This window comes from Megascapheus bottae, chromosome 23, assembly GCF_031878675.1.
Source record: "Megascapheus bottae isolate mThoBot1 chromosome 23, mThoBot2.hap1, whole genome shotgun sequence".
NCBI lineage: Eukaryota > Metazoa > Chordata > Mammalia > Rodentia > Geomyidae > Megascapheus > Megascapheus bottae.
In genome coordinates this window covers 20,310,739-20,333,581 of record NC_143531.1, presented here as the reverse complement: position 1 = coordinate 20,333,581, position 22,843 = coordinate 20,310,739, and the positions used below count along the sequence as shown (strand labels likewise).

At 37.8% G+C, this 22,843-nt stretch overlaps 1 protein-coding gene and 1 pseudogene across 3 annotated transcripts in view; both read left to right on the top strand.

The window, feature by feature from the left end:
• The window catches only part of Herc5 (HECT and RLD domain containing E3 ubiquitin protein ligase 5), a 32,357-nt gene extending 11,557 nt beyond the window's left edge, over window positions 1-20,800 (top strand). For all 3 annotated transcript variants that reach the window (XM_090356820.1, XM_090356821.1, XM_090356823.1), the window contains exons 11-23: window positions 1,378-1,471; window positions 4,478-4,667; window positions 5,782-5,936; window positions 8,164-8,277; window positions 8,979-9,089; window positions 9,716-9,886; window positions 12,437-12,580; window positions 13,350-13,516; window positions 15,398-15,464; window positions 16,754-16,824; window positions 18,540-18,723; window positions 18,816-18,918; window positions 20,533-20,800. In XM_090356820.1, the coding sequence (XP_090212946.1) occupies window positions 1,378-1,471; window positions 4,478-4,667; window positions 5,782-5,936; window positions 8,164-8,277; window positions 8,979-9,089; window positions 9,716-9,886; window positions 12,437-12,580; window positions 13,350-13,516; window positions 15,398-15,464; window positions 16,754-16,824; window positions 18,540-18,723; window positions 18,816-18,918; window positions 20,533-20,738 (1,777 nt within the window). In that variant the 3' untranslated portion in view covers window positions 20,739-20,800. The remainder of the gene's footprint in view (window positions 1-1,377; window positions 1,472-4,477; window positions 4,668-5,781; window positions 5,937-8,163; window positions 8,278-8,978; window positions 9,090-9,715; window positions 9,887-12,436; window positions 12,581-13,349; window positions 13,517-15,397; window positions 15,465-16,753; window positions 16,825-18,539; window positions 18,724-18,815; window positions 18,919-20,532) is intronic.
• Window positions 4,942-5,041, top strand: LOC150047403 (U6 spliceosomal RNA; annotated as a pseudogene).
• Window positions 20,801-22,843: the final 2,043 nt, after the last annotated feature.

Below are 22,843 nucleotides of genomic sequence, written 5' to 3'. Positions count from 1 at the left end.
TTATGTTTGTAATCCCAGCACTAGGGAGACAGATACAGAGTTTGAAGTCTGTTTGGATTATAGTGAGACATTGTGCCAAATAAAAAAAACCAACTTTTTTTCTCTACAAGAACAGATAACTGCTTCCTGTATAAAATGCTGAAAAATGCAAAGAACTAAGAATTTAACTTAGTGATAAAGCTCTTGCCTAGCATGCATTAGGCCCAAACCACAAGAAAAAAATTACAAGTGATAGAAATAAAGTGAATATAGATAACCCATTTCATTCGTAGTGGTATGGTGCCTATAATCCCAGCTTCTGCAGAGGCATAGGAAGCTCACAAATTTGAAATCATCCCAAGCAACAAGTGAGATCCCATCCAAAAATAAATAAGAGTACCTAGCACATTTTTCTTTGCTTGTGTGTTTTCATAAAAAATTGTGTTAGGGTTGGAAGTATGTAGTCCCTAGCACATATGTACACAAAAAGGGATGATTGTTTTAGACTTAGCTCTATACTTAACCTTTTCCATCTTAGTCAATTCTGTATTATTCAATATTTTTCTGTAACATTTTAATGTCTGTGAAAGTTACATTTTTATTCACATTGTTAAAAGATTTTTAAGATATCTTTGTGGTGGGGAAGAGGCATTATGTTTTTTATTTCAGTTCAGCATAAGTAAATATAATTCATAGGTCAAGGTTCATTTTAATATTTCTATTGTAATATGAAGAATTAGTTGCTCTGAAGCGTCTTCATGAGGTGTCCTTACTTGGAGAAATGACTATTTTTGTTTGGCTGGGTTTTAGAAACAGGAAAAACCTTTATTTTTCTGTGGCTTTTTTTTCCTTACTGAAAAATACTTTCCTTAGGGGATGATGTGTATATATTTTGCTGGGAATCAACCCAAGACCTTGTGCACGCTAGGGAAGTGCTGTATCTGAATTTATACCTATGTCCTTGAGTATCCATTTTAGATAAGACACATATTGACTCAAAGGCTTCGGAAAGAAATAATGCAATCTTACATGTCCACCTATATAATCCTCCTGCTCAGTATACTAAGGTCAGAAAAAGATTAAAGTTGGAGGTCGAACTCCAACAAGAAGGTAGATAATGTCATAAAAATAGCCACCAAAATTTAGAAGTACAAGGCCCTGAATTTGAAACCCAGTTCTGCCAAAAAAAAAAGTAATGCAGCTTTTGGGTTTATTTTATATTATTGGTTGTTTGTATTCAGTCAAAATATTACATTTACTACAATAACTTGTTGGTATAAGTTTTCTCTTGCTGAAAACAAAGTAGCTTTATTAAAATGGGGCAAACACTGAATCTAGATAATGTTCTTTTTCATTTACTAATTTATTTTATGTATTTTATTTATTTTTCTTATGTAGACTGCCTGCAGAAGCCATGTCTGTTCATGTGGACTTAAGTAAAGCAAGAGACACATTTAAGGAACTATCTCAGAAAGACTGGATTATTAACACGGTGGTATTCTTAAGGGTGTACTAGAACTTTCTTTTTTTTTTTTCCAGTCCTGGGCTTGAGCTCAGGGGCTGAGCACTGTCCTTGGACTTTCTCAAGGCTAGAGCTCTACCACTTGAGCCTCAGCACCATTTCTGGCTTTTTTCTATGCATGTGGTGCCAAGGAATCGAACCCGGGTCTTCATGCATACTAGGCAAGCACTTTAACCACTAGGCCAAATTCCCCGCCCCTGTACTAGAACTTTCTAAGAACCAGAATTTCAGAAGAAATACTTTCTCTTAAGAGGCTAGTTTATCGAGATTAAATCAAACTAAGCATTTGGTAGTCACATGGGATACAAATGATCTAGTGGGTCTGTGCATTGAGACACCTACACAGAGAATTCAGGACTTTTAAAAACCTTAAAAAGAATTTGCTGAAGTTGAGATACTAAAATCTGAACATTATATATACAGTTGTTTAAAGCATACATATAGAAATGAACATATTTTGTCTGATATGACCATCTTCTCACCTTTGATTCCCTGGATTCTTCGTTTTGGACCATTTTTCTGTAGAATACTTTTGTTTTTTCTGGGGCTGTTGCTTCCAATTTCAATGCTGTTAACTGTTTATTTTTCCACTTGCACACATTTAAAACATGTTTGTCCTCTTGACTGAGCATTATTATTACTATTTCTCTGCTGTACTAGTTGATGAGGGATGGTATTTCTTGTTATGCCGGTCTTTTCCCTCTAAGTTTCTGTGCCTCATTTTTGGTCCCTCTTTGGTCTGACTCCCATCTCTTACTCTCCCTTCTCTCAGCTATCTGGCCTACTCTATTTGCCTCAATCTGAATGCTTACCAAACTGCTCTTAAAGGGAGTAAGTAAAGTTTAGGGGAAAAGAAGGCCCAGCCTTCTCAGTCCTTTATCAGGACTCTGGCACTTTGAAGTGCCTGTAACATTAATCTGTGAATGGCTCCACAAAGTATTTTGGTCACATTTGTTTTGTTATTTGATTAGTTGGTATCCTTTCAGTGTCAGTGTCTGTAACTTAATTTCAGTAAGAGTTATGGTTGCTGAATATAGCCATGGAAAGGTTTCTGTCTGTATTTGGATGAGCTCATCACTGAGAGCTGCCATGCTTATTAATTGCATCTTGGTTGTACCAGAAAAAAATGAAACATGGACATCACAAAGAGGAATTTTTTTCACCTATTTCAGAAGAAGATTGCTGGGTTAGAAGACCTGATGTTTCTCAAAATTCTGTCCTGAGGACTCTTAGACTTTTGACATTCATTTATTGATGACATTTAAATACTTGTTACTGTGTGCAACTTGTCCTATAGAAGCTCATGGTTGAGTGCAGGTCATTGCTACACACATGTACACACATGCAGGTATTTGAAGAATAGATGTATTTTCACAGCACTGTCTTCCCTAGTGTTTATCTTAGAATGTAGTAAGTATGCACTTAAATATTTTCTGGTGAAATCAGTTGTCAGTAGGGTATTAAATGGTCAGCTTTATCCAGAGCACTGAAAACAAGCTGACCAGAAGGTGGCCTTCACCAAGTTCCTGCTATGTGGAAAGGATTCCAAGAAGCTTGAAAGCTGTCCTCAAGGAACAGTATGGGAAACAGTGAAACTGGTTGAGTGTTACCATGGTTCTGTGGGTGGAGTAGGGTTATAAGGCAGTGGGTGATCAGCAAGAAGGTGGGTGGATAAGTGCCTTAAACCTTAACATAAAGTTGCCTGATATTAGCTCCAAGTAAACCTCTAGTGAGAGCCCAATAGTATTTCAGTGTAAGAAGATGATAGTTCTAACAGTTTATATATTTGGAGATGATCATTTAGTCAATCAGTAGTTCATGATTTAGTGATTAAGAGTTTGGACATTAGAGCTGGGCACTGGTGCTTCATGCCTGTAATTGTAGCTACTTCAGAGGTTGAGATGAAGACCTTAGTTTTGTTTTTGTTTTTGTTTTGTGGATTATGGGGCTTGAACTCTGCCTGGATGCTGTCCCTGAGCTCTTCATCTCAAGGCTACCACCCTACACTTGAGCCAAGCCCCATTTCCTGTTTTCTAGAGATTAATTGGAGATAAGAGTCTCAGGTCATTTTGTGCCTGGGCTGGCTTTGAACCTTGATTCTCAGATCTCAGCCTCCAGAGTAGCTAGGATTACTGGTGTGAGCCATTGTGCCTGGCTAAGACCTTAGTTTTTGAAGCCATCCTGGCTAGAAAAATCCCTAGTATATAATGTCTGACAGGGTCGGGAGCATAGCCTAGTGGTAGAGTGCTCTCCTAGCAGGCATGCTGTCTCAGATTCAAGTCCAAGGCACTACATACTCAGAAAAAGCCAGAAGTGGCACTGTGGCTCAAGTGGCAGTGTCCAAGGACAATATCCACGCCTTAAGTTCAAGCCCCAGGATTGGCAAAAAATAATAACACTAATGTCTGACAGATAAGTAGTCCATAAATACTAACTTCTTTTCATGGTGTTTTTTTTTAAACAAATTGCTTCTGAATTGCACACAACTCAGAATTCAATTTGAAATTTCCTTGAATAGTTAGATTCTGACTTAGTAAAATTATAGAATATTAGAGGATACAGAAATTAGTGATTGATGAAAACAGGCCTATGAAATGATAATAGGAAACTATGTTATATTTGTATAGGTGTTTATGTTTTGCTTTCTTGAGTTCTGACACATTTTTTTCTCTTAAAAATAAGGTAATGCTAAGCACAGGGTAGATTATGGTACTAATAATTGAGAGGGCGATAAATTAGGTTTGAATCCTGTCATTTATCCAGTATCTTCTGCTTGTGTCATTTCTCTTCATCTTCATGTACCTAGCAACTGAATGGAAGAGAGTACTTCTCATATAGATGAACCTCCAGTAAAGATAAATTGTCAGCATGAGTTTTAAAAAACTAAATGGTTTTTATAAATTCCTAGTGAAATAAATCTTCAAGTTGTAAGCCTTGTTTTGTTGAATTCCATTTCCCTGATCTTCCTGACCACAGATAATCACTTGTGTAAAGGACAGTCTGCTCAAAAATTTGCCATTCCACTCTTCACACGAAGAAGCATTAGAAGTTTTCTTGCTACTCCCACAATGTCCTGTAATGCAAGATGTTAACTACTGGGAGAACATGGTAGTCCCATTTGCCGAGGCTGTTTATAAAATGAGTGACCAATCTTTAAGGATTATGGGTAAGAGTGATTGATGATCAGTGGTTGAAAATACTTGGTCCATTTTTTTCAGAAGTTCCTAATTAAGGAAAAATTTTGATAATTATAAATGCATTTGTATCTCAGCCAATATTCTTAGTCTGTTTTGGAAAGATGCTGTAAGAATTTCTGGGGCCATAAAATACAGATGATTTAGTATCATTTTAGAGTTATTAGGGTAGGATATGGATGGCTTCCTATGGGTTTTTTGTCCTCAACTTTTCACTGTGAAAAATTTCATAAATATGAGAAATGCCTGCTTCAGCAGCACACATACTAAAATTATAAGGATATAGAGCAGATTGGCATGGTCCCTGTGCAAAGACATGCAAATTCATGAAGCATTCCATATTAAAAAAAAAAAACAAAAACCAGCTGGTGTGCGGTGGCCTATGCCAGTAATCCTAGCTACTGAGGAGGCTGAGATCTGAGATGGTTCAAAGCCAGCCTGGACACAAAAGGACGTGAGACTCTTATCTCCAATTAATCTCTAGAAAATAGGAAATGGGGCTTGGCTCAAGTATAGGGTGGTAGCCTTGAGCTAAAGAGCTCAGGGACAATGCCCAGGCCCAGTTCAAGCCCCGTGACCCACAAAAAAAAAAAGATGAAAGAATTGTATGATTAACCACATGTGCTATACTTTAGGATCAACAGTTACAGTCATTTGTACTCTGATTTTTGTATACTTTTTGACTTACTCATTTGAACGTAAATTTGAAGACAGAATTTATTCATTTCAGTATACGACAAAAATATACCTAAGAAAAGTGACCATAATTCCTTATAACTCAATCTGGGAGCACACAAAAGAGTGAAATTATAAACAATAACATGCTATTTTTTATTTTTTCATGAAATAATTAGGTCAAGTTTGTGGCTGTCTTAACTCTGAAGAAATTTACTCAGGATATTAAAATTTGACATTTCAATGTGTTTGAAATGTGTGTATTGGTTGGTGTTGTAGTCACTGAAGAGACTTAATATGCATTTGTAATTATGACATTAAAATACTGAGCTAGTAGTTTAGGGAAATAGGAAGAGTCTAGAAAAAAATTATATCCTAACAATTTTATTTGCCTTTTTTTGTATTCCTCAGAGATGCTTTGGAGCACACTGCAAGAATCTTTTTTCAGCAGCCTAGTGCAGATGTTTAAAAGAGCTGTGGGTGCTCAGTTGCGTTACTGGGCTGAAAGTGATGTGAATAACAACCACCTTAAAGCTCTCCTAGAAATACTGAAAATGCTGCATAGGGTAAGGGTTTTAAACAAAAATCTCTGTTTAGCAACTAAAGTCCACTTGCTTTTAACAGAACTGAATCTTGAGCAGTTTTTGAAGTGTAGGTAGATGCTATTGCTATTTTGAAAACAGTTTTTTTTGTGTGAAATATCCATATAAAACTATTTACAGTTGGCTGTCTTCTGTCCATAGGCTCCACATCCAAGGACTGAACCAATCAATAGTGGATTGAAAATCTTACAGGGGAGTAGGAGATAGTGGTAGGATCTATACTGAATCTATGCATGCTTTTTGTTTTTGCCAGCCCTGGGGCTTGAACCCATGACCTGAATATTGTCCTTGGCCATTCTCAAAGCTGGAGCTCTGCCACTTGAGCAACAGCAGCACTTCTGGCTTTATCTGTGTATATGGTAGTGAGGAATTGAACTCAGGGCTTCATGCATGCTAGGCAAGCACTACTAGTAGGCCAAACTCCCAACCCAACATGCATGCTTTTTCCTTTCATTATTCCTTAAATAGTACAGTATAACAATTACTAAAATAACATTTGTGTTATGGAAAATGTAAGTAATACAGGTATTTAAAGTGTATAAGTGAGTACGTTTAGATTATTTACAGATCTGTGCCGTTTTATGTAAGGGGCATAAATGTTTGGACCTTGATATGAGGAACCCTGGATAATGAAGAATGACTGTATGATAGTTACATATAAAGTCTGAAGAAAAACAATATAAGAATAAAGACAAAGTATCTGTAAAGTATTTTCTAGTATTTTCAGAAAATGCTGCCATATCCCATAGGTTGTTCTTATCCTCCCCCCACTTCCATTCCCCACAACTCCAAAGGTATCCATGGTCCTGGGTGTAGGGTTAATTATACCCTCTCTCTTAATGGTTTGTTAGCCTGCTTTAGTTTCCAACTCTTTTTCTGTGTGCAGCCCCAGATTCCTTAACACTGTCTTCCACATTCTCAGATCTTATTTCAATGGTTTTGTTTTGCCATGCGATTGCTTTTTACTTTCCATTGTAAGTATTGTTTTCCTTTTATAGGCATTCTGATTTAATTTTTGCCTTTATAACTTATAATCTCTTTTCTATCCTCTTCTGTTTCCTTTTTCTCTTTTTATTTTCTTCTATTCACTCACTTTTCCTTTCCAGTTCTCTTTTACTTAATTATGTGCTGTACAACTCCTGCTTTCTCTTTACAACTCTGTTATTCTTTGCTCATAGGGTCTCTGAGGTGCTTTGTGAGATTATTTGCTTTGTGATGTGAATGAGCTGCCATCTTTCTAAAACATCGTCTTTTAGAATTACTCTGTGGCTGGCTTTCTTCTGGAAGAATTCACTTCTGTCAAGCTGCTGTCAAGAATTAAATTCTTGGTTTGAATTCCTGGGTACCACATACACAGAAAAAAACGGAAGTGGTGCTGTGGCTCAAATGGTAGAGTGCTAGCTTTGAGAAAGGCCAAGGACAGTGCTCAGACCCTGAATTCAAGCCCCAGGAATGCCCCCCCAAAAAAAGAAAGAAAGAAAAAGAAAAAGAAGTCTGCCTGTTTTATATTGGAAAATAATGACTAGTTGTAAAAAAGGGAAAAGACAATCAAAATAATTTGAGTTTTTAAGAGCTGAGAAATTTATTGAAGAGTTCAAGGAAAGTATCTTTAATAAGTGTTGGCTACTCAGAATTGTGGAATACACTGAAACAACATTAAAATAAGCTCACAAGGATCCTGATTTGTTCTTCGTTCCTTATGGGCAGTAAAAGGTTTGATACTTGCTGAAGTCCTCAGCACTTAAGGGGAGCCTCAGGAAAGCATGAGGATGAGGCACCCATTTTCTAGGGACTCTAGAGAGCTTGGGGGTAATATGGGAGTCTAGAAGACCACAGTTGTAGGTGCTGGAAAACCTGGATTCACTTGGGTTTAGTAAAGGTCAGTAAGAGTTTCATGGATTCATGGTTTCTTTATATAACCAAGATTTGGGCTTTCAGAACACCTGAGAACTAATATAATTCAGTGCTATGCTGCTCATCCAGGTCAGTTATCATTAAGGCACTAATGTCTAAAGCATCGACTGTGTGTGTGTGGTTTAGTACCTGCCCTGACTGAAGACAGAATGGCTATGTGTGCATCCTAATCTTGACCATCTAATGGAATAGAAAGCTAGAAAATCCCTCTGTAAATATTATCTAACAGGCATAAAGCAAAATTGTCATTTAAAATGTCCTTTATATTTCATTTAAGGTAAATCAGAATAAATTTCAACTGCCTGAAAACATTTTTGAAGTAGATGAACTCTCAGAATGGCTCAATTTTTATGGAGAAGCGTATAGAAGATCCTCTTGGAAAACCAATGTGGTAAGTCCAACATGATTAACTGTTAGAATAGTCTGTAGAGTAGCTGGCCTTAAAAGTAGAGTAGCCTGTAGAGTAGCTGGCCTGAAAAGTGCCTAAAAGATTCTTTTCCTTTCCCTTAAGGTTTCCTTTCTAATCCTGGCATATCAGCCCTTGCTTAGCAGTATGTGTAGGCTAGCCAGCTATCCATTTTACATTCCTATTTACCAAGTGTGTCTAGCTAATTTACAAGGCCAAAACTCAAATTGCAGCAGAAAAGACTTTAGAAAAGTAAGGGGCCAGGAATTTGGCGTAGTGGTAGAGTGCTTGCCTAGCATACATGAAGACCTGGGTTCGATTTCTCGGTACCACATACATAGAAAAAAAAAGCCAGGAGTGGTGCTGTGGCTCAAGCCATAGAGCTCTGTCCTTGAGAAAGTCCAAGGACAGTGCTCAGGCCCTGAGCCCAAGCTCCAGGACTGACACACACACACAAAAAAGAAAAGTATCCTAAGTTACAGTTAAATCCTAAATTAAATTAGGCATCGAAAATATTAGTTTCATATACTTTCCACTGGTACATGTTAAATAAATTTTCTTTCAGTACTAATGACCAGCAATTTGAGTTATTTTGGCTGGAAGTACTGAGACCTTAAAGGGATTTAGTAAGGTATAATATTTCTCTGTCCTTTAATTTATCATAATCCTCTTAATTTCTGTTTTAGGACACTGCAGCTAGTGCACAATGTTCTATCATATTCAGTCACTTCCCATTTATTTTTAATATTCTGTCGAAAATAAAACTCCTGTATGCAGATTCGCTTCTGAAAATACAGGTATGTTTGTCTGGTTGTCCCATCTTCAGAAACATAGCGGATAAATGCCACTGATTGTGGTGGCATCAAAAGATACTATATTCAGTGAAGGCCAGGCAGACTGTCAGAGCTTGAGTTGGCTCAACCTTAAGACATTAGGGCCTTAGTAGCAAAGGACAGACCTTGAGCTACTGGTCTCCTTAGAGGATCTTTATCTGATCTGATGTTGGCAGCAGCAGCCTAAAGTCTTTTGAACAGTGTTCAAGAAATTAGATCACATGGGCTGGCTCAGAACTAGATCCAGTATTTAAGTTGTACATTGAGAATAGAGGTGGCAAAGTATTCTTGAAATTTGGGCCCCCAGAGATGGTGGATGCTCTGATGTTGACTTTAATAATGAAGGTGAAGAATCACTCCTTAGTAATGTCACCGCCGAGGTAGTCAGTTTATATAGCAGAAGAGTGTGGGCTTAAAATTAGACAATTGAAAGTGCCTAGGGAGTTCGGGGTGGAGCTTGGGAGTAGAGCATTTACTTAAGACTGTCCAGTCTCCTGCACACCCACACACCTAGTTTGGGAAATATACTTTATAATAAATTCTATTTAAAGAGGGCAAATGGCAAAATGAAACATTTTTTGTTTTTCTAGGAGAGAAAAATAAGAGCTTGTATGAGTTTGGCCGGAATTTTGGTACAAGAAGAGTCGGAATTCGCTTTGGTGCCCACCTTTAATCTTCGAATAAGAAGGAACCACTTGGTTGAGGATGTTTTAAGTCAACTAAGTCAATTTGAGAATGAAGACCTACGGAGGGAACTATGGGTAAAACATCATTCTCACTTAATGTTCTTGCTATGGGGTAAGAAAACCATGGAAGGGACAAGGGTCTCAGAGAAAATGATTCCCTTTTGCCACAAAAATCTGTGGAAGACTTTTTTTCTAACTTCTTGTTAGTTTCAACTTTCAAGTGGGAACTTTAGGCTCTTTCTTCAGGCTTTGCCTTTGGGCTAAAGCAGCATAGGTTATGGTGTGATGGGTGTTCTTCCCCCATTGTAGTGAGATAGGTGGGTCAGTATTGGGCCCTACACAGCCCAGTACCTCCTTACTTCTGTCTTGGCTTAGGGAAACAAGCAGTTACCTGAATAAGAGGAAGAATAAGAATTTGATTCTTACTGCAAGAGGTGTGAAACTTCTATCTCTAGGAAATGGAAGAGGCTTGTGTACAAATAAATCCAGTTACTAAAGCTTTTGGAGTGTACTGGTGAAATGTCCTTTAGAAGGTTGAGATCCTCTTTGGAGATGAATGTCTATCAATCAGGAGAGAAAGAAACAATTGGTATGAAGGTTAATGTCTGAAAATAGTAAAGCTTAAAGGGAAAGAGAGTTTCCTAGGCAGAGAGAAAAGACAGACATGCCAGGATAGAAGCACAGAAAATTATGGGGTTGTGTTAATAGGGAAAAGAGGAAAAAAAGCATTAAAAAAAAGGTGCTGCTGGGCCAGGAGTTTGGCCTAGTGGTAGAATGGTTGTGTAGCATGCACGAAGACCCGATTGGCTTCCTCGGTACCATACAAAGAAAAAGCTGGAAGTGGTTCTGTGGCTCTAGTGTTAGAGTGCTAGTGTTGAGAAAACCTAAGCCCTAACTTCAAGCCCCAGGACTGGAAAAATAAATAAATAAGTAAAAATAAAAGGTGGTGCACAAGGGAGAAGCTGTGCCAAGACAAATAAAGTGTATGTATGAAATTGAATTGGAGGCAATATATTGGAACTTGTTTTTTTAACTTTGAGACTAAAAGGAGACATTAACATATATACTGAAGAGAAGGATTTTAAGTATATGATATATGTCAATGACATACAAACCTTCAGCTTGATTTTAATTATGTTGTTTTTTTTTTTTTTGCCAGTCCTGGGCTTGAGCTCAGGGCCTGAGCACTGTCCTTGGACTTTCTCAAGGCTAGAGCTCTACCACTTGAGCCTCAGCACCACTTCCGGCATTTTTCTATGTATGTGGTACCAAGGAATTGAACCCGGGTCTTCATGCATGCTAGGCAAGCACTTTAACCACTAGGCCAAACTCCCGACCCCGATTTTAATTATGTTCTAAAATCTGTGTGCCAGTGATTATATATAGATTCTCTTCTTGAATATTTGTTTGATAAACATGACATTTGAAATACGATGTAAAAATCAATGTTAATAAAATCTTTAAAAGAAAAAGAAAAGTGTAACCAGAAGTGGTAATACTATGCATTAGCAAAATGTTGAAATGGGAGGAAAACATCCTTGGAATTGAAACTTACAAGATTTTCTCCCTCAGGAATCATTTTGGTGAAGGAGGGGATGTGGAAGTTAACCTGTATTCTCTGAATTGTGCATAGTAGGCGCCAAATTGAATTGGAGGCAATGTATTGGAACTTGTTTTTTTTTTAACTTTTAGAATAAAAGGAGATATTAACATATATACTGAAGAAAAGGATTTTAAAAAGGAAAGGCAGGTCGGCACGGTGCCTCATGCCTGTAATCCTAGCTACTCAGGAGGCTGAGATCTGAGGATCACAGTTCAAAGCCAGCCCAGGCATGAAAGTCTCCAGTTAACACTAGAAAACTGGAATTGGCTCTGTAGCTCTAGGGGTAGAGTAGTAGCCTTGAGCTGAAGAGCTCAGGGACAATGCCCAGGCCCAGGGTTTAAGTCCCAAGACCAACACACACACACACATACCAAAAAAAAAAAAAAAAGACAGAGAGAGGAAAGGCAGAAATGATGGAGAAAGATGGCCCTTGATTGATAGAACCTTCCTGGAGAGGGAAGATGCTACTTCCTCAGCAAGTGTACAGCCCAGGCCACAAGTACCTTACACAGCCTGTGGTTTTTCAGTTCTTTGACAATCATACTTGCCGCCTTCTTTTATGTTCTCATATGTAATGGAGTTGATGATTATAGTAATGGTGCCTATTGAGGTCACTAGTGGTAAAGATCACAGGCTCCAAGTATAGACAGGGATTAAATCTAGGGTACATTCCTTGGTATCACATACATAAAAAAGCCAGAAGTGGTGTTGTTGCTCAAGTGGTAGAGCTCTAGCCTTGAGAAAGGTCAAGAACAGTGCTCAGGCCCTGAGTTCAAGCCCCTGGACTGGCAGTAAATATATAAATAAATCTGGGGTACATCATAGAGCTTGGGAAAGTTACCTAAATCCTTGAAGGCTCATAGGCATCAAAGAATTAATGGGAGAATCAAGTATGATAAAACTATAGTAAGGTGCTTACCAAGTGCCTACCAAAAGCTTAGGTCTATAATTGTTACTATTAAATGAGATTTGAATAAGTAGCAGTGCAGAGCCTGAAATGAGAAAACTTGCTTTTCTCCTAGATTTCATTTAATGGAGAAATTGGATATGACTTTGGGGGAGTCAAGACAGAGTTCTTCTACTGTGTGTTTGAAGAGATGACCCGGCCAGAATATGGGATGTTTATTTATCCCGAAGAGGCTTCCTACATGTGGTTTCCTGTCAATGTAAGTCATGTTTTCTTCAGGGATTTCATGATTGAATACTGTAGAAAACTAGGCCTAGTTTTCATAATAGCAATAGCTTTCTCCCTTTCCTAGGATAGCACTGAGGCTTGAACTCAGAGCCTGGTGCTTAGTTTTTTCAGTCAAGGCTGGTGCTGAGTTACCTGAGCCAGTCTTCTACATTCTGTTTTTTGTGGGTTAGTTGGAGATAGGACTCTCAGTGGACTTTTCTATCCAGATTGGCTTTGAAGTGTGATCCACTGATCTCAACCTCCTGAATAGGTTGGATTACAGATATGAGCCAACTGTACCTAGCATTTCCCCCTGAGTCTCTATGTCCGCATAGGAGAAGTGTGTGTGTGTGTGTGTGTGTGTGTGTGTGTGTGTGTGTGTGTGTGTGTGTATGTATATACATATGCACACATGCACATTAATAAAGATTTATGCATTTAAAAGCACTTTTCTTTTCCATACATCCTTGTTTTTTTCTATTTTCCGCTGAATTTGAAAATATAACAGGGAAAATAATTGTGGATACTTTGTTTCCAAGCTTTACTAAGCCTATTGTATTTCTTCTCCAATTATATATTAAACATTTAGTAGCTAAAACTATGGCAGGGATTTAAATTAATTTAATGATCAAATATAACTCGGGATTTTTGGGAGGAGTTGGCAATTTGTGTGAAAGGGGCAGAAAACAATTATTTGATATAAGCATTCCATTGTAGTAATGAGAATATTTAACACCTGAAAGGTATTTTTTCTGTTTCAGCCTAAATTCGAGGTGAAGAGATATTTCTTGTTTGGAGTTCTCTGTGGACTTTCCCTTTTTAATTGCAATGTTGCCAACATCCCTTTCCCATTGGCACTCTTTAAGAAGCTTTTGGCTAAAACCCCATCATTAGAAGATTTAAAAGAACTTAGTCCTGTTATGGGGAAGTAAGTAAATATATGTCCTTTTTAAGGACTTTAACATATAGTTAAGTAAATATTTAACATATCAATGATGTTCTTAGGTTTGCCATTAATATTTTAGGTACTTAAACCAGTTTTAACTTCAGCAAAAAGAGTTGTTGGACACTGGCTCATTTTTAAAATTTATTTTATTTATTCCCCTGATCTATCTTTGTAGTTAAAGTAATCTTTCAATTATTTCTATGTAGAAACTGTCAGAGCCATAGTTCATGTTATACCTGAATGCAAAAATCTGTTAAGTCATGTTTGCATTCATGATTTCTAAAGTAAAAATGTATTATCTTCTTTTACAAAGGGGGAAGGTCAGTACTAGGAAGTGAATTCTGGCTCAGGCTTTACTAGGTAGACACGGTACCACTAGGGCCATGCATTCCAGTAGAATCTTACATTTTTGCCCAGGTTAGCCTTGAATTATGCTCCTCCAACTTTTGCCTCTGAAGTTGCTGGGGTAACAGGTGTAGGTCACCATTCTGTTTTTTTATTTTTTAGTCATTTGTAGGGCTTGAACTCTGGGTCTGGGCGCTGTCCCTGAGTTCTTCAGTTCAAGGGTAGTGCTCTACTACTTGAGCCATAGCACCACTGGTGTTTTGGATTTTCCTGCCTAGATGGCTTTGAACTGTGATCTGATCTCAGCCTCCTGAATAGCTAGAATTGTAGGGGTGAGCCACTGGTGTCTGGCTTCTGGCTTGTTTTTGAGAAGGGTCTTGGTAATGTTTATACCTGGGATGACCTTAATTGATACCCTCCCATTTACCTCCTGTATATCTGGTATTACAGGTATGAAAAATTCTCACATATGGCCAGAATTGACATGGGTGTGGGTTATGTGCTTGTGCTTGTGTGTGTGTCAGTACTAGGGCTTGAACTCTGGGTCTAGGTAGTACTATTCCTTAGGGTTTTGTTTTTCTTTTTTTTTTCTAAAATGGCTAGTGCTATGGCTTGAGCCATACTTCTGGCCTTTTGCTGGTTAATTAATTGGAAATAAGAGTACCTTAGACTTTACTGCCCAGGCTGACTTTAGTCTGTAATTCTTACATTTCAGCATCATAAGTAGCTGACAAACATAAGCCTAATTGTTTCTTTGTGTATTTATGTATGTGTATGTATGTATATATGCATGTACGTGTCTGTGTATATGTATGTACGTATGTACGTATGAATGTATGTATGCATGCATGCATGCCAAGCTCTGGACTGGTGTGCTGTCCCTGAGCTCTTGCTCAAGTGACTCTACCACTTGAGCCACAGCGCCACTTCTGTCTTTTTGTGTGATTAATTGGAAATAAGAGTCTCACAGACTTTCCTGCCCATCCTGGCTTCAAACCAGGATCCTCAGCTCTCAGCCTCCTGGGTAGCTAGGATTACACATGTGAGCTGTACATAGCCAGAAATTTATGTATTATTAAAAGACAGAGTATTACCAGGTAAAAATTAGTAACACATTTGCAGAGTTGGTTAATATGCCTTCTGCACAAAGTTTTTCTACCCAGTTTTTGAACAGTCGACAAAGTGTCCAAGAAAGTAACTGAATAAAGTAATAGAAATTGAGCATAAATTTAAAACTCAGTAGTGTTAAGAAATGTATATTAAAATGACAAGCTAACGTGGCTTAGATTGAAATAGCAATGCTAGAAATTAACAGTATTGGATCTGAGAATGCGGAATCAGGAGGAGTATCGGTAGTTAAACTTCTTAAAGTCTTAAATTCATAGTTGAGCTCTGGCTTTTTTGTACAAAGAGAAACAGGTACTAAATTGTTATCTGTAAATAGCTTTGCACTTGACATTTTTCTAAAATAGTGTTGTAGTATAACTATTGCCTTTAAATCAAAATTATTTTCTTTAGGAGTTTACAAACACTTCTGGAAGATGAAAGCAGTGATTTTGGAGAAACACTTTACATCTATTTTAATGTGAGTAACAGTTAAAATCAGATGACAGATCAGTTTCGTTTTTTTCTAACGTTTATATATTTACCTGAATATGTCACCTTTTATTTTAAAAGCAATGCGAGCTTCTAAATTATGCTAGGGTTCTTCCTCATTTCTCATGATCTTGATGTATCATTTAGATTATACTACAAAACAACCTCCAAATTTAGTGGCTTCAGGAAACAACTATGATTCTGTTACCTACTGGGTGACTTGCCTGAATCAAACAGTCTGCATTAGCCTCACATACCTGGTGTTTAGCAGACTATTTGGTGATGTGTCAGCTAGAACTGCCTGTTCCATGAAGTCTTCTGCGAGGCAACTGAGTTTTCTTCATGAGATGGTTTAGTATTACAGAGGGTGAAGGAAAGGCAAGCTCCAGCACTCAAACTCCTATTCAAGGTTCTGCTTCTAGGAGACCCATTAAGCCAAAGCATATAGTGTTGACTCACAGATTCAGAGGCTATGGAGATAAACTCACACTGCACCATTCATTTCCTTTATATTTTATTTTTGTACATTTTAATGGTCTTATGGCAGATAATACATACTCATTCCTATTGTCTTTCTTGCCAGACCTCCCCAAATAAATGTTGTCTTTGTCACCATTTTTTTTTTGGCAGTACTAATGTTTGAAGTCAGGGTCTGGTGCTTGTTAGCAGGTGTTCTACTATTAAAGCATGGCTCCAGCCCTGGTTATCACTGGTTATTAAGATCAGATGCGTGCCCAAGCATGCATCTGGACAACTATCTTCCTAGTTTTCATTCTAGCAGGAATGACAGGCATCAAGTCCAGCATCTTTCCATTGAGAAAGGATCTGAAAAATTTCTCTGCCAAGACTGTGTCTTTGAATCATAATCTTCCTGTTCTCATCTCCAAGTAGCTAGGATTGTAGGTGTGTAACCAACCAGCTCATGTCTTAGGTCCCCTCTCAATGAGAATGTCACACAGTCATTTTGCAGAGTGGGGGAATGATAGTAGGGTGGAAGGAACTGATGATCAGTTATACAAATCTAATAAACTGAAGCAAATACTGAGATGTAACAATTTTCAAACTGATATGATCAATCAAAATTATTCAAAAACTTTCCATTTGTAACATGGCAATTTTTATTTGTATATTTTAATGTTTTGTGTATTGTTAATTTCTTAATGATGAAATTTTGTTTTCACAAATCACATAGGAAAAGAGATGCATTACAAAGTTTCTTGTGAGTTCTATTGTTCAGAATTATTTTGGAGTTGTATCTAAATTCATTTGTGTTTACAGGTGCACTGGGACCGAACTGATGTAGACTTAATTCCTAATGGAAAGTGCATAGCTGTCAACCAGACTAACAAGTAAAAAAGCACATTTTAATGTTGATACATATTATGTTTATTTCACTGAGTTCGTTCTAGTTGATCTAATTTTTCATTCCCATTATTACTTTCCAGTAAGCAGAGAAGCTGATGTGTGTTTACGAATATGGACAAACATATACATTTTACAGTTTTTACTGTAATAAGTGGAAATGGCTTTCTCAGAGAGGCCTTCCCTTTTCCCATCTGAAAGGACCACTTTTCTCCACTTCACCTTATCATCTTATTCTGCTATACTTTTTCTGTTCATCACATTTTACTCATACTTGTCTGATGGCAAGAAGTTGGTCCATGTTCTTCACCACTGACTCTTCAATACAGATCAAGCCCGTAGTGCTTGTTGAAGGAGTTACTGTGGCGGCTTGACTTCCCAACATGTATGGGAGACCATTGAAAGGCACAGTTTGGGTTTATAGAACATTCCCTTCATGTCTGAGCAAATGACAAAATTAACAGCTGTGTTGTTCCAGTGGCAATGGAAAATCTGCTTTCATTTCTTAGTGTGTTGAGGTAAACTGATGTAATAACACACACCATAAGTTATAGGTTAATGAATTTGACAAAGTAAATATACAAAGGAAATTTGGAAATAGATTTCTATATCTATAGATACATATTGTATGACTATACCACAGTTGGTTTGTCCATAGTAGTATTGATAAATAGAATGTTCAGGTTGGGCTGTTGTGAATAACATTCTTGTGTGTGTTTCTCATTGTTTATGTGCATGTATATTGGTATATGGCTAAGGCAATGTACTTCATGTCTTCTTACCTTATGCGGGATGGGATCAAAACTTTGACCAACAAGAGTCAGCAGCAAGTGTCCTAAAAGGCCATATTTGCAAGCACCATGTTGACCTCCTCTTAGTGAGCTTCCTTTTTCTCTAAAATGTTGGGTCTTTTGAGGTTGGTGTACATGTACACACACACACACACACACACGTGCACATTAGTACTAGAACTTGAGTTCCAGGCCTTAGGCTCAACTGAGTTTTTTTTTTTTTTCACTCACAGCTAGTACTCTACCTCTGGAGCCACATTTCTACTTCCAGATGTATTGGAAAGGAATCAGATTTGTCTGGGCTGGCTTTTGAACCTTAATGTTCATAGCTCAGCCTCCCGAGTAGCTAGGATTACAGACATGAGCCACTACTAGTACCTGGCTCTTGCCTCAGATTTGGAAGGCTGGAACTGGATGTGCTTGTATATTTTACCTGCAGTTCTTAATGGCAGCATGTTTGCTACCAGTTGCTTTATTATAGTTCAATGTGGAAATTGCCTCTATATTTGTGTCTAACAACCAATATTAGTTGCTCATTGTCACATACTTAGGTTATTCATAGATCATAAGTTAAAATATTCTGTCCCATCTCTTTTACCCATTCCCCAGAGACTTAATTTCTGTTACCAGTTCAGACTTCATTATCTCAAACAAATGTCTGTATTGATTCTTTCACCTTTGTGACCTTGAGCACTTAATTTCATGGTGTCTTTGTTACTTCTTAAGTGTTAATGAGAACATGCCTCAGAGTTAGGAAGATTAAACTAGATGCCTGTAATTTCTGGAGGCTGTGGCAGAATTGCAGCCTATGTCAGGGTGAATCCTCAAAATGTTGAAGCTTTTTAAATTATTCTTCATTTTGTTCAAGTTATTGCAGTAAAGAAAACATTCTTTTTGTTGTTTCATTAAAGGACAGAATATGTGTCTAAGTGTGTTGATTACATCTTCAACACCTCTGTAAAGGATGTTTATGAAGAATTTCAGAGAGGATTTTATAAAGTATGCAACAAGGAGATAATCGAATTTTTTCAGCCTGAAGAACTGAAGGACGTGATTATTGGAAACACAGATTATGACTGGGAAACATTTGAAAAGGTACATCATCTTAAAGGCCAAGGTGATGAACTTTTCTTTACTTTTCTATTTGCTGAATGTCTTGGTTTTGTTTTGTTTTGTGTTTTCTCTAGAATGCAAATTATGACCGAGGATATAGTAATTCGCATCCCACTATAGTGATGTTCTGGGAGGCTTTACACAAACTAACTTTGGAGGAAAAGAAAAAGTTCCTTGGTGAGTATTACATCAAGGAATACTTCTAGTGTTATAGGGATAAGATTCTCCATTAAAATAGCCAGCATGTCCAACAAATGAGCTTGAATATCACGCCTAGTACAATCAAAAGTCCTCTGGAGGCAGCATTAAAAAGAAAAATCAACAGGCCAGGTGTGCTGGTGGCTTATCCCTGTAGTCCTAGCTACGCAAGGAGGCTCAGGGCTTTTCTGCCATTCCTTACCCTTCCTTGAACTTTACCTCACTCCTGCTTCTTTCAGTCTTTTTCATCTTAGAAGTCCAGCATGATGTGGACACTTGGATGTTTCCTCAAACATCCCAGCCTGGCACCCATTCCCTTCTCTGTAACACAGCACTTACACTTAGAACCCCCTTGATTCTTGGTAACTGCCTTACACCTTACACAAGAATCTAGTAGAGTAATCCTCCCTTACCTGTAACTTTACTGTTTATAATTTTAGTTAACAGCGTTGAACCAGGATCCAAAAGTATGAAGTAGAAAATGCCAGAAACACATTGAGTTTTAAATGTATGCTGTTCTGTTCGTGGGGAGTGCAGCTTTTACAGAAGAAAATGGTATAAATTCATTGTATGGAGAAAAATGTCATTTCAAAGCCTATTTCCAAGATAAAATGTAGAACATTTAATACAATATATTAGCTTTGTAGCTGCTCTAAATATACAACATTAAATATTATATATTAGGTAGTTGTTCAAAGGAGTTACCATTCAATAAATCAGTTCATGGATATAATGCATTTTGATTGCTATCACCCCTCCATCCTTTTCCTTTTCCTTATTCAACCCTTCTGAATATTCTTAATTTCATAGATGCACATTGAAAATCATGACTGTATTGTTCTCCCTTCTCTGTTCATCTGTTCTCTTTATATTCATCTCCCCTTTATACTTCTCAAGTACCAATTTCCTAGTATTTTGTTGGACTGTGTTTTTCTAAGGAAATACAGTTTGAATTCTCCCCTGAAAACATCCTAATAGTAAATACATTTTTGTACACTTGCATACAATTCCATATATGTTTACTTGTACATTTATAAATGATTTCACATATGAAAGGAAACGTGACTTTTTGTCTCTCTGGGACTGTGCTGTTCCTGAGTAGTGTGATAGTCTTGTGCCATCCCACTCTCTCCCACCTGGGCCATGAGTCATCTTGTTAGCACGTCCGTGCTATATACACTACCTGCTCATTAGTTGCCTTGCAGCTAGCTCACAGTTCAGATCATGGAGGTATCACAGGGCTTGTATTCAATCTTTATTTTACTTAATTCTTGCCCCAAAGTGCAGGAGTAGTGGTGCTGGCAGTCCAGTGGAGAAGCCACACAGTGCTTCCTGAAGTGGAAAGTGATGCTTACCCTAGCTGCATGCAGAGTACAGGCAGGGTTTGGTGCTATTTACATTTGGATATCCATTGGGATCTTGGAACAGAACTCCTATGGATAAGAGGCTGTTCAAGGCCACTGACTCTGAGGTTGTCCTAAAGCAACCCCAAGTGCACTTTGATTATAGGACTGTGCACGTGGGCCTTCAAGAAAGTTAGACGCGATTTATCTACCTGTGAAATAGATCACTCAATTTTATTCTTCTTTTCAGTGTTTCTTACAGGAACTGACAGATTACAAAGGAAAGACTTAAAAGATATGAAAATAACATTTTGCTGTCCTGAGAGTTTGGATGAAAAAGATCCCATGAGAGCCCAGACATGCTTTAGTCTGCTCTACCTCCCTAAGTATTCTACCATGGAAAGAGTAGAAGAAGCACTTCAAATAGCCATCAATAGCAACAGAGGTTTTGGCTGATTTTCTACTACATTCTGCTACTTTCTGGTTTCTAATAAAATTTAATCAAAGTTAACATGAAAGTCTTCACTAGTCAGCGTGTTTATCTGCTGTTTGGGTTGTTTAATGCATGTAAGGTTTGTTGTGAAACAGACCATAGCTCTATACAAAAAATATTTGCCTTATTTGGCCTGAAGAGAGACAATTTAGCTTAAGGGATTTTTCTTATGGTTTGCTATGTGTGTTGATGAGATAGAGCCCTGGGCCTTAGACAGAAACACACTGTGCCACTGAGCTGTCTCTAGACACTGGTTTTCTGAGGCAGTCTCATTATATATCTCACGTTTGCTTTGAACTTGCCATATAGCCCAGTCTGATTTTGAACTTGTGGTTCTTCTGTCTCTGTTCTGGAATTACAGGTGTATGCCACCACACTGGGATCTTAGTATCTTTAAAACAACTATATTCTGAAATCTTGAGTTTTCTAAAAATGTTAGACACTGTCCCAACTGTCTAAACCAGCTATAAATTTCTTAGAATTTGGACAAATAGCTGTGTCCACACACAGACTTTGTATGTACCAAGTGTGTGCTCATGGCTGGTTTATGTGTTAATGACCCCAACCTGAAGATGTGAAATGCCTATCAGCAGGGGTGCAGAAACATGGAAACCATTAATAAAACATAATAGGCGCAAGAAATGCTACATACAGTATAATTCTGTTTATGGAAAATTCTATAAGCTCTTGAAGAATAACAGCAGATGATGGCCTAAGGACAGGTGGAAGGAGGACAGAGCAAATTATAAAAGAACACAAGTTTGGGGGTTAGTGTACATTAAGTGACAGGCGTATTTTTACAGAGGTCTATCACCAAATCTACTTCCCAATTTTTTTTTTTTAAAGTGTGTCTTGTAACCTACTTGTGTGCTGATTCTGGGCTTGAACTCAGCCTAGGAGCTGTCCTTTGCCTTTTTGGCATTTTACTATTTGGGCCACAGGGCCCCTTCTGTTTGGTTAACTGAAGATAGAGTCTCTTGGACTTTCTTTCCTGGATTGGCTGCCATGATCCTCAGATCTCAGCTTCCTGAGTACCTATGACTACAAGTATAGTCACTGCTTGGCTTCTTGGCTTCCTTTTTTTTTTTTTTAATTCTGAATTACTTCACCAGGAGGTAACATTTGAAAATGCCCTTCTGTTGCAAAATTTCATTTCCCTTCTTGTTTTTCCTATTAAGAGTCTGCAGGTGGCCACTTTCTAATAAATGAAATGTTTTAGAGTACATCTGCTAAGCTCTAATTCAAGTGTTTGGCTTCCTTCTAAGCTCTTAGTTGTGTCTGGTCTGATAAGCTCAAAGTGCCATCTAGTGGTCTATAGGATAACTTCCTTAAATGTTAAAGAACTGTCAATTTAATGAATCGGTAATGAGACACTGTTGGCTATGCTAGGTAACTTCATATTTTGGGCATCACTTAAAACTGGCAGTAAGTCTTACCTATCCTTATTACAGATGCAGATACTTGACTGAAAGCCCCCTTTGTGAGATTGAAGGTGAAGGAAGAGGAAAAGTAGATTGTGAGGGGTTCCCTTTTGCTCCCCAAGATGGGAAATTCTCAAAGAGCAGAAGGATCCTGTTAATGGGGTGACTGAGATAATCACACAGTCAAGGACAGACAGAAGTGTGTTCCTAGGCTCAAGAAGCCAGGGTCCTCTGACCTGGTAAGCATACCATTTAGAACATACCCACAAAGAGAAACCTTGTACTGTTAACTCCACTAATCATCCTTAACCTGGCCCCTAGGCAGCCATTATTATACTAAACATTTGTATTAATGCATTAGTAATATATTAATACAGTATTGTTCTACAGATTTTCCTGTTGTGGACATTTCATGTGGATGATATCTTTAATAGTCTTTTTTCTTGTTCATTTGTGCCAGTCCAGTACCTTAACTCAGGGCCTGGGTGCTGTCTCTGAGCATTTTTTTTTTTTAAATCTCAAGGTTATTGCTCTCCCACTTGAGTCTCAGCTCCACTTCCAGCATTTGGTAGTTAATTGGAGATGAGTTTCACATTCTTCCCTGCCCAAGTTGGCTTCGAACAATGATGCTCAGATCTGGATTATGA